Source organism: Garra rufa, chromosome 15, assembly GCF_049309525.1.
Source record: "Garra rufa chromosome 15, GarRuf1.0, whole genome shotgun sequence".
Taxonomy (NCBI): Eukaryota; Metazoa; Chordata; class Actinopteri; order Cypriniformes; family Cyprinidae; genus Garra; species Garra rufa.
In genome coordinates this window covers 38,450,141-38,462,458 of record NC_133375.1, presented here as the reverse complement: position 1 = coordinate 38,462,458, position 12,318 = coordinate 38,450,141, and the positions used below count along the sequence as shown (strand labels likewise).

The 12,318-nt window shown below is 36.6% G+C and overlaps 1 protein-coding gene across 1 annotated transcript in view; it reads left to right on the top strand.

Annotated features, from left to right (window-relative positions):
- Nucleotides 1-9,359, top strand: part of lrrtm4l2 (leucine rich repeat transmembrane neuronal 4 like 2) — a 74,456-nt gene extending 65,097 nt beyond the window's left edge. Inside the window, exon 3 of the mRNA XM_073819888.1 lies at nucleotides 9,294-9,359. Coding sequence (XP_073675989.1) covers nucleotides 9,294-9,359 — 66 coding nt within the window. The remainder of the gene's footprint in view (nucleotides 1-9,293) is intronic.
- Nucleotides 9,360-12,318: the final 2,959 nt, after the last annotated feature.

The following is a 12,318-nucleotide window of genomic DNA, read 5'->3' as shown; positions in this document are numbered from 1 at the left end:
TTTGTCCCTAACTTGTCATTAAAGTTCTTGCTGTTTAATATTTAGGCTGCTCATACTCAATGGCCTAAAAATTGACTTTGTAGCCTAAAGTGTCCATATTACATGAAAAAGCCAAGCTAGAATCAAAGTGCTTCTGTGTTCCACAGAAGAAATAAGGATTTAATGACCAAATTTCTGCTGAGCTACTTCTGTACAGCTTAAACACTACATAGTTGGCTTACAACAAAAATCAAACAAAATGTGCAGTACACAAGTGCACACATTGAATACTAAGAAAACATCAGAAAACTCAAACAAGGTGCTTGTGCTTCAAAATAATAATACATGAAGCTCTATAAACTCAATAATAACAAGACTCTTTACTTAAAAACATTAAGTTAAGCATTATGATGACGTAATAGTGCTGCAGAACTTTCTAGTTTGTCTAGCATGTGCATCATTTTGTTGAGTGAACTAAACAGGTCACATAGAGTTACAAAAAGAATCACTTTAATGATGACTTGAAACATAACTTTTACAACAAAATATAATCCAAAACTCTGCATAAGAGATGAAACAGCTAACAAATACAGTATGTGTTCCTGGACCACAAAACTACTCATAAGCAGCATAAGTAGGTACATTTGTAGTAATAGCTAACAATACATTGTAAGGGTCAAAATTATTGATTTTTCTTTTGTCAAAAATCATTAGGATATTAAGTAAAAATAATGTTTCATGAGGATAATTTGTAAATTTCCTACCGTGAATATATCAAAACTTTTTATTAGAAATATGCATTGCTAAAAACTTTAAAGGCGATTTTCTCAATATTTAGATTTTTTTTAACCCTCAAGATTTTCAAATAGTTGTATCTCGACCAAATATTGTCCTATCCTAACAAACCATACATCAATGGAAAGCGTATTTATTTAGCATGTATAGATGAAATTTGACCCTTATGACTAGTTTTGTGGTCCAGGTCAGTGTTATAATAGGTCCCCAGGCATTGACCTAAAGCACAAATTATTCAAGAGCATTTCCAGTGATCAAAATAAGCATGCTCCAAAACATATTAGTTTGTCGCTAACCATCAAACTTAACATTAAAGTTCTTGCCATTTAATATTTAGGCTGCTCATACTCAGTGGCCTAATAATTGACTATGTATTGACAGCTTTTTACTTGACAGTTCAATCGCCTTTAATATAGAGTTTCTCTAACACAATGGAAGTTCGATTTCTTTACAGTTCAACTTGACCTTCCAAGTAGTATCAGCTTTGGTCTGTTGAATACAAAAGATGATAGAAAATATTCCTAATATTAAAAGACAATGGGTACCAGCAACTTATTGGGTTCTAGCATTCTTCAAAATATCCTGGTTTGTGTTTAATGGATGAACAATATCATACAGGTTTGAAACATGAGGGTGGGTAAATGTTGACAATGAACTGTCCCTTTAAAAGTGACCAGGCCAAAATCTCACAATTTAAAAGAGTTTGATTGACAGGTGATCTGGCCAATCATAATGCTGAATCTGGCATTTATGTCCGACAAACAAACCAGAAAGGAGAGTAGATTAATGAAAAATGTTGTGTGTTTTCCTCTTTGAGGTTTGTAGTTTTCTCTTTGCTTTCGCAATGTATTTTTCACTGCGTGGGAACATTATATGTAGTGTGAGAGTGCCATGGCTTGTCAGACTTAGCAACAGTAAAGAAAAGGGGGTGGGTCTTAGTGAAGGGTCATTTGACTAATGCATGTGGGAGGAAAATGTGTTTTCCTGTCATTTTTGCCTCACATGTTCTTGCCCTAAACATGCAATGTCACATGCTCGCTATTAGTAGGCAGCATGCATTGAATACTGCACAGTTTGCAACACACTAGTATTCCCTTCCACACATAGCCAGCTCCCAAATTCAAGCAGCCTTGAAGAAACAGAATCAGAGTCTAATCAGCAAGTAAAAAAGGGAGTCTTTCCTGCAGAGAGCTTTGAATATACATCTTAAAAAGGTCAAAATTCTCTCTCAGTTATCAGCACGCCAGCAATTGTGGAACTTATTTAACTTGATTTCGGTTATTCACAGCTAACAAGCTGTTCCACATTTTGCCCTCTTTCATAATGTACAAAGGGGCACTTAAAAGCACAGTTAAACTTTTTCTTGAAATTTCCCCTCTGAGAATGTCACAGTAGTCTGAAGATATCGCCGTCCCTCCCCGCAGATGCTTGTCTATTTTTTTACCGCAATCACCAACATTTGACATATAAAAGTCGCTCTCCTGCTAGTAATAGAGACAATTATACAGATCCAAACCACTACGACCCCTCTGGGTGTGAATTTGCATATCGCCGTCACAGCCGTCAAAAAGGAAATTGTTGCATGACCTACATGCTCATTTCACTCCGCAGTTTTCCCCATTTCCATGTTACCTGATGGGAGTATGAGTGAATACAGTGGGTGGGCGTGTAAACGTTGTGTGCACATATATACGTAATCACCTCTGGGATCTTATTCAAAATGGAATAATGTAAAAATAAACTAGGTACAAATGAGGTCTGATTGCACATGCATTTTTTTCTGTTATTAGAATTCCTCTGCCTTTCTTTCCCAAAGGAAAGTAAAAGAATTCCAATCTTTACACATATTTTTACATGTTCCACACCTGTCAGGCTCTATAGAGCTTAAACGCACCCTGAAAGTAGTCATTATGACTCGTGCACTATATTCAAAGTCTCCTGAAACTATACAATGCTGTGATATGGCTCCATCATTAAATCCAGGCACAAACACAGGCTAGATGAAAGTTTTAGAGAGAAGATTATAAGTGTTTTCCTTGAACAAGCTTTCATTTGACTTCATAAGACATGGAATATAGTTCATGAAAGTAAATGAAGAGAATTAGCATGAAAGAGCCATATTTACCCATTTTTCGTGTTCAGTTTGAGCATTATGAACTGTCAATTTGTAGCCGAAGAACTGAAGATTCTTCAAAAATCTATTTTGCATTAGATTTTCCATGCAAAGCATGCCGTTTTAAAATTATATGAGCAATGTCAGAATTATAATTTTTGGGTGAAATGTTCCTTATAAAGTTTACTGTATCATACCTACATTATCATATGAAATATGCACATTTCTAATGCATCTAAATTATCAACTTGATCAAAAGCCTGTCGTACACAATCTTTTACATGCTTTCTGTCATCCGATTAATAGTTCATATTTTTTTAGCAAGTAAAAGATCTTTTAGTAGTACACTCTTAAAAATAAAGGTGCTTCACGATGCCATAGAAGAACCCTATTTGTCTAAATTCCATAAAGAACCTTTAACATCTAAGAAAAAGTTCATTCTTTAAAGAACCTTTGACTGAATGGTTCTTTGTGGAACCTAAAATGGTTCTTCTATGGCATCGTAAAATCGTGTTAAAATACGAGAATCAAATTTAATAAATCAGACTGTTTTGCCCACACAATATAAAAAAATAGAGTTTCATCATTTAAGCATTTATATATTACCTTAAGACATTAATGGGAGATATAGAGTGACGACAGATATGTATACCGGTATGCATTTTTAATGTAGGTAGTCTAATACACTGTTTAAAGTAGTCATATAAATATCAGTAACTGCACCAAATTGTATATTGTTGCTCAGTTTGAGCCTCTAAATGATATTAGGGTGTTTTTTTTCCTCTTCAAATACAAACTCCATTTTCTTCTATATTGTAGGAGCCATAAAAGCCTGATTTATCAAATATAATATACTTAGCAAAAACACATTTCTTAGATTTTCTCCTAGGTAACAATACAATTAAAATGGAGAGCAAATGGAGACATTTTCTAAAGTCTCCCATCTAGATTTGACTTTTTCCCCTCTATGATTAAGTTGCAAGACTATTTTAAGTAAAAAGTGCTTCTCCAAAACACTAGCAGAAATCTAACTAAATTTTGCCACTCCATGTATAATAACTGTCACAAACAACAGAATATAAAATCTCTCTCCTCTAGAGTTTCACAACATCTCAACAATGCCTCAAAGTCAGATTTGGCTAGAAAAAGTCTGCAATCAAAAGTCAGAGATCTCAATATGAATTCCAATATTTCTCACAAGAACAAATGATCAAATCTGCTATCCACATTCAGTAGCTCAATATTCTAACTGTATTTCAACTATTGACTTGTTTATGAGATTTTTTATTTTCCCTAAGGGATTTTAGAGGGAACATCTGAGGCATGTTGACATATCAAATGACTAATACTTGGATACATAACCGAATATTCCATAAGACTCCTGAGCTATGAAAGCAATAACCTTTCATTTTTGTGTCTCTCTACTGTTAGATCCACTCCAGCCGTCTGCCATATTATTTGAAATGCGTTCCAACCTGGCAAAGTGTTGATGTTGACGTTTTTATTTGTCATCATAACAATTTATGTGGCCCATCAGTTAATTTGCATCACCGCATGACTCACAATTCTATTGTACAGGCGGAAAGGTGGAGTGGCCATCAAGATTTATACTCTTGCACGTTTAAGTGTCGCAGTGTTTGGCTGGGCTTCTCTTAGAGCTTCTCTCTATTCACAATCCTCAGCAACTCAGGGCTGATAAATCAAGGCCAAGTTTGCATACAAACACACGCACATGTTAACACGCATGAGTGCAGACGTGTGCTGAAAGGGCAGTTAGGCGGTACAGAGGCGGATTTATAATGATCCAGAGATGGCATTATGGTAATAAGTGTTATTTTGTACAGAAATGAGCACCACTGATGGACAGGCTCATTTAGAGTCTCTGAGGAACACTAATCAATGATAAGGTGAGCGCTATCCATTCTCTGTCTGGAAAACTGTATTGCAGGACTGATGAGGTGCAAATTAAAAAGCCATTAGAGAAGCATCTCCCACTGCGGTGAAAAGAGTCCTCAGGTTAGCGGTTATTTGAGGTCTGAGTGATTTATAACAATCAAGAATTTTCAAAACTCAAGATCAAAAGAAAACACAACTTGAGTCAAGGTTTAGCAATAAACACACATACACTGATGCACTGCAGTGGTTCTTACAAAGGCAATTAGTTTGAATCTAGCTTACAACGTTTAGTCCCCCTATTATCCTCCCCATCACATCCTGTCTTTATAAAAGAGCAAAAAAGCCAAACATAAACTACATAGACCGCTAGCCAGAATGATAGCTAGAACTAGTTTGATAGTAAAAATGAGTGAAATAAACAGAATGATAGATAGCTAGAACAATAGCTAGATAGCCAACTAGAACAAGAGCTGGAATGGCGGCTAGACAAAAAGATGAGTAGATAGCTAGCTAGAATGAAAGCTGACTAAAACAAGAGCAAGAATGATAGTTAGCTAGAACTATAGATCAGTAGATAGATCGCTAGAACAACAGCTAGAACTATAGCTAGAAGGACATCTAGCTAGAATGATAGCTAGATAAATAGCGAGCTAGAAAGAGAACCAAATAGAACAAGAGCTAGAACAAGGCAAGAGTAATAGTTATAGAAAATAGTAATAGAAAACTAAGGCAAGAATAATAGTTACCTAGAACGATAGAACGATAGAACGATAGAACGATAGAACGATAGAACGATAGATAGATAGATAGATAGATAGATAGATAGATAGATAGATAGATAGATAGATAGATAGATAGATAGATAGATAGATAGATAGATAGATAGATAGATATCTAACTAGAATGATAGCTAGATAAATAGCTAGCTAGAAAAAAAATCTCAACTAGAGCTAGAATGACAGCTGGCCAGAACAATAGCTAGCTAGAACAATTTATAGTTAAAAGAATAGCTAGCTAGAACAATAGCTAGATAAATAGCTAGCTAGAACAATAGATAAAATGACAGCTAGCAAGAACAATAGCTAAAAGACCAGCTAGCTAGAATAGCTAACTAGGACAAGAGCAAAAACTATAGTTAGCTAGAACAATCAGTAGATAGCTAGCTGGAGGGACAGATAGAACTACAGCTAGCTAGAACAATATTTAGATAACTAGCTAGCTAGAACATTAGCTAGACGGACAGCTAGCTAGCTAGAATGATAGATAAATAGCTAGCTAGAAAAAAAATCTCAACTAGAGCTAGAATGACAGCTGGCCAGAACAATAGCTAGCTAGAACAATAGTTAAAATAATAGCTAGCTAGAACAATAGCTAGATAAATAGCTAGCTAGATCAATAGCTAAAAGGATAGCAAGCAAAGAACAATAGCTAAAAGGACAGCTAGCTAGAATGATAGCTACAGAAATAGCTAGCTAGAATTAAAATGACAGCTAGCTAAAACAATAGCTAACTAGAACTAAAGAAAGAATGATAGCTAGCTAGAACAAGCGAATGATAGATCAGTAGAGATAACTAGAATGGTAGCTAGAACAATAGCTAGCTACAACAATAGCTAAAAGGACAGCAAGCATTTACCCTGCTGGTATTAGCTGGTTTAAGCTGGTTTAAGCTGGAAGTAGCTGGAAGTAGCTGGTTTTAGCTGGTCTCCCAGCCTGGCCAGGCTGGTCAGGCTGGTTTTAGCTGGTGGTTTACCAGCCTGGAAAAATGGCCAAAACCCCTCTAAAACCAGCCTGGCGACCAGCTATGACCAGCTAAAACCAGCCAACCAGCCTAGGCTGGTTTTAGCTGTTTTTTTCACCAGGGAAAGAACAATAGCTAAAAGGACAGCTAGCTAGAATAATAGCTAGCTAGAATTAAAATGACAGCTAGATAAAACAATAGCTAACTAGAACTAAAAGAATAATAGCTAGCTGGAACAAGCGAATGATAGATCAGTAGAGATAACTAGAATGGTAGCTAGAACTACAGATAGCTACAACAATAGCTAGATAAATAGCTAGCTAGAATGATAGATAGAATGACAACTATCTAGAATGATAGCAAACTAGAACGAGAGATAGAACGATAGAACGAGAGATAGAACGATAGATAGAACGATAGATAGAACGATAGAACGGTAGAACGGTAGAACGATAGAACGATAGAACGATAGATAGATAGATAGATAGATAGATAGATAGATAGATAGATAGATAGATAGATAGATAGATAGATAGATAGATAGATAGATAGATAGATAGATAGATAGATAGATAGATAGATAGATAGATAGATAGATAGATAGATGCTAAAAAAATTCAGGCAAAGAGCTGGATGTTTCTTTCGGTATGCATGTTATGTTTGCATAATGTCAGAATGATTCTTCTAAACGTTTCATTTGTAATTTCAGTTATTTATTTATTTTTGTTCATTGTTCATTTCTATTAAAAAATATAAAGATTTGGTATTACAATATATCTTGCAGTGAGTTTAACACACACACACACACACACACACACACACACACACATGTTGGGTTTACATGTTTTATGGGGACATTCCATAGGCGTAATGGTTTTTATACTGTACAAACCGTACTTTCTATCGCCCTACACCTACCCTACACCTAAACCTAGCCCTCACAGGAGATTGTGCAAACTTTTACTTCCTCAAAAAAACTCATTGTGCATGATTTATAAGCCTGTTTCCTCATGGGGACCTGAGAAATGTCCCCACAAGGTCAAAATCTACTGGTATTCCTATCCTTGTGGGGACATTTGGTCCCCACAACGTGATGAATACCAGGTACACACACACACACACAGTATTTAAATACTTTATTTTTTTTGCACAGAGCTTGCGATGTGAATAGAATGTGATGAGAATGACAGACTGGGCACAGAGGAATTATACAGAGACATTTCTTTTGCCTCAGAAAACATATGCAGCAAACATACAGTACAACCAGTGAGATTAGGGACTCTGTTGATGTGCTTCTTTTTAAATTAATCAGTCAACAGACTCACAGTAATACTAACTGGATGTTCATTAGACAACATCAACTCAGAAGAGAGTTATGCAGTAAAAATGCTAATTCGTATTCCAATATTTTTAATTATATAGCTCAGTAATATACTAAAAGCATCGTTAAAAGAAGTCTGCATCATTAAATACACTATAATTCCCATTCCCAGTCACCAACATACTCTGCACGCTGGCCATTAAAACAAAACCTCTGTCTTGCTTTTTAATGGCATTATCCATTTACACGAAGCGTAACCGAAGATCGCACCAGTAGATACAGTTTGCACCTATTGTAAATAGCAATACATAGCATCCTTTTTCACACAAAGTGCAAATAGACATGCCATTCACAAAGTGTAAATTGAAGTGGAAAGCTATTGTACTTAACATACATTGCCTAAGCAATGGTAAGTGGAGGGAAAACAGCTTTTCTAATAACTCAAGGTCAGTTATTTGCACTTAGCGTGAATAGATATTGCCTTTTCTAATTTGTGTGATCGTGTCAACAAATTCTGCTCATTATGCATGTATGTCCTGCCCATAGCAGTTTCTAGTGTTATAATATTAACTAAGAAGGCAATTCAAAGTCATGCCCAAGCTATACTCGCCTTCCAAAAAGTGTGCCTTCCTCTCTACTTTCAGCTAGGACAAACCGAATCCTACTCAGTCCACTTTGCGAGACATGAAATATGATTTATTCATAAGCTCAATAATTACAACTCTCCGTGGAGCCCTGCGATTGAGAGATTAGACCCCTACTGTTTTTGTGTCTTCACAGAGAATGAATATCATATATTCAACTAACACTGCAAAATAAAAACAGCATGTAAACTCCTCCGTTTGGCACATGATTACACACAAAAGATTGTTGGCTGGATGAAAAGGACATTTTTAACCAGAGAACAAACTGTATTCTGAGAAGACGCAGAGAATGTAGATGATTTGCATGCATGCGGCAACTCGCATTTAATGCAAAACGGCGATGTATGCGCAGCTTCTTTACCAGAAGGGATCGTTTTAATTTCATCTGTTTTAAACATGAAGAGCCGTTCACAGCACAGGTCACTCTCTACATGTTTACACGCATTAAGCGAACCGTTCATCTCGCGAACGCGCCGTCTAGAAGTTAATTGGAAAATGACATGCTTTTTAAAAATGTTCCTGGCTGCAGGAAGAAAGATACTGAATTTATAGTTGCGACGGTTAATTGATTCTTCAACCGGAGTCAAAGACAGCTTAGCTCGATTAAAAGCAGAGCATTGTTTGCACAAGAAACATCATCTTGGGAACTCTATCAAATTAAACACATTTGAAAGCTATTTTGTTTGGATGCATTGAATCTGGGTGTAAACAACATGCTTAGTGCATTCCAATTGTGCTGGAAAAGTGCCCGATACAATGCTATATTCGTCGTGTAATTCTAATGCATTCTCGCTTGTTTTCACAGAATACATACACGTATCCCAGACCGCTCCCGGGGGCCTGGATGGGAGACATATCCACAATTCACTGAGGTGCCCGTGAGAAAACGCACCACTGCCCATTATGATTTGCGGCGGCTCAGATAAAGCCTTTCCTGGATTTTGCTTCGGCTCTGAGAATTTTCCAACACAAAAGGAGAACGAATTAGGCTGAATGGGCGGCACACATCCTCAACCCCTCATTTTGGACTCTTTCAAAAGTGGAGCAAGCGGATACGGCATCAATTTGACACCCCGTCCTCAAGTCGAACCGGTTTGGTTTTTACTTCGACCAACAATAAACATCCCCCACAATGGGGCTTGCGAGCACGCAAGGCAAATCTATCCGTAATGAACCAATAAAATGTTTCTCGACGCTGCCATTGTTGCTGTATGATAGCTACTACCTGCTCTCCCCAAGGAATCGACGCCTACTGTCCAGCTTCCCGTCCTGTTCATCCCTTTGTGTTGTGTAGTGATGTGACAAACTATTCATGCCGAACCATCGGAAACGTCTCTCGTGATCAGCGGATGGTAATTGCTCAATTGAGCACAACCCACGAGGATGTTTCAGAGGACTACGGAACAACGGATTCGACTGCTGTGAAAACATCATGACGAAAAGCCTATTTGCAAGGATTGTAACCTCACCACAAGTTCCCACTGTGATTTGATTTCAACCTTGGACACACCACGGAAGAGTTGAATTGTGGGTATCGTATGTATGTCGTGAATGTGTTTTTTGTTCTCCGTTTAAAGCTGGAATTTCCACTTGGATTTTTTAGGAGTCCTTTCTCTTTCTTCACTGAGAAAAGTTAGCTGACTATTTTTGTATGAGCAACATATCATCAGAATGTGATGAATCAAAGAAGGATCGACTTTTAAAACTCTTCATGTTTTTCAAACACTTGCATCCGGATGCCTTTTTGTCGCTCGACATCACTGGACGCTTTTTCTCTCAACACCATCATTATTTTGTGCTGCAAAACTTGGCATGGCATAAAACAGTGGTTCTCAACTATTGGCGTTCAAGTCTGGTTTGATCAGGGTCATGGACAAATAATAATACGCAGCTAACCATATAATCATTCATAGTTGAGACCGCAAAATAAATGCTTTGTTTTTGGCGTCAAAGATGTGTGCAATCCAACAGTATTTTGGCACAAATCTACTAGACAAAATGAAAAGCCAAAAATGGAGAGGCTGCATGACATAATCCTCAAAAACCATGAACAAACAAAAAATATGACCCACACTTCATTAAATACGGGTTCACAGGGTTTGTGTCGACCACAATGTGTTTTATATGGTGAATTTAGGACATCATGCTTTAGAAACCAAAATAGCTAGCTTTTGTCACGTTAATAATTTAGCATATTGTTGGGCCTTAGCATTTCTTGGAAATATTATTAGAACTTTTTTTACTTACTTTTTGTACTATAAACAATTTGGGTATCATGTCAGGTCACTATTCATTTCCAAAGCAAAATCTGGGTCCTGTTGAGAACCACTAATATCTACGGTGCCCGCCAGGGGACACCTTCGGTTCACTTATGTTTGTCGTGGCCACGACATAATATCACGTTCCCACGAGTTAATATGACGTTCCCACGAATTAATATCTCGTGGCCACAACATAATATCATGTTCCCACGAGTTTATATGTCGTGGCCACGACAAACATAAGTGAACCGAAGGTGTCCCCTGGCGGGCACCGTAAATATCAACCTTTCTAAGACCTTTACATTTAAATAACCATAATACATACTTCACATTAGATTTTCCAACTGCATTACGAAGAGATTTGCAGTGCACTTGCATTCAAAATTTTGGGGTCAGGTTTTTTTTATATATTACTAAACAGATTTGAATGATTTACACTGAAGACTGAAGTAGTGTTGCTGGAAATTTTGCCTTGCATCTCAAGAATGAACTACATTTTAAAACATCTATTTTAAATTGTAATATTGTTTTTACTGTATTTTTAAATCAAATAAATGCAGCCTTTGAGAATCTTGAATTTGAAAATCTTACTGACCCCAAACTTTTGAATGGTAGGGTGTATCCTGTACAGCTGTGCATCTGCGTCTGTGCAACAGGAGGAAAACCAATGTAGCTAAACGCAAACAGTACATCAATGAATGAATGCAAACGGACAAAGTCACGGGAAAGATTATGCACACCCACTGCCATCTGTCCTAAAGCATCCAAAAGCCCTTCTTGATTGTTTTATAATCATTATAATTACGTACATCGTAATTGGTTAACATATATGCAGCTGTGTCTTTAGCTAGTAACAAGCTGAATGAGAATGAAACCTGCCAAAGCAGAACAAACAGTTATTGCTATTAGTCAAAGTTTTTGGCTAAAGAGAGCTGGATTTTAGTTGAAGGTGACTCTTAAAAATAAAGCTTCTTTGGGCATTGATGGTTCCATGAAGAATTTTAAACATCCATGCACTCTTAAAATAAAAGTAAAAGTTATTTATTGGCATTGATTGTTCCATGGAGATCCTTAAATATCCATTCACTCTATATAAAAAAAAAAAAAAAAAAAAGTCGTGTTTTTTTATTGGCATCTATGGTGTCATGAACTTCAAACATCCATGCACTCTTAAAATAAGGTTCTTTATTAGCATTAATAGTGCAATGAAGAACTTCAAACATCCATACACTCTTAAATATAAGGTTCTTTATTGGCATTATTGATTTCTTGAAGAACCTAAACATCCATGCACTCTTAAAAAATAAGGTTCTTTTTTTGGCATTAATGGTGCCATGTAGAACCTTAAATATCCATGCAGTCCTAAAAAAGGGTTCTTAATTGGCATTAACAGTGCCATGAAGAACCTTAAACATCCATGCACTCTTAAAATAAGGTTATTTATTGGCATTAATGTTTCCTTGAGGAACCTTAAACATCCATGCACTCTTAAAAAATAAGGTTCTTTATTGACATCTATAGTTTCATTGAGAACCTTAAATATCCATGCACTCTTAAAAATACGGCTCT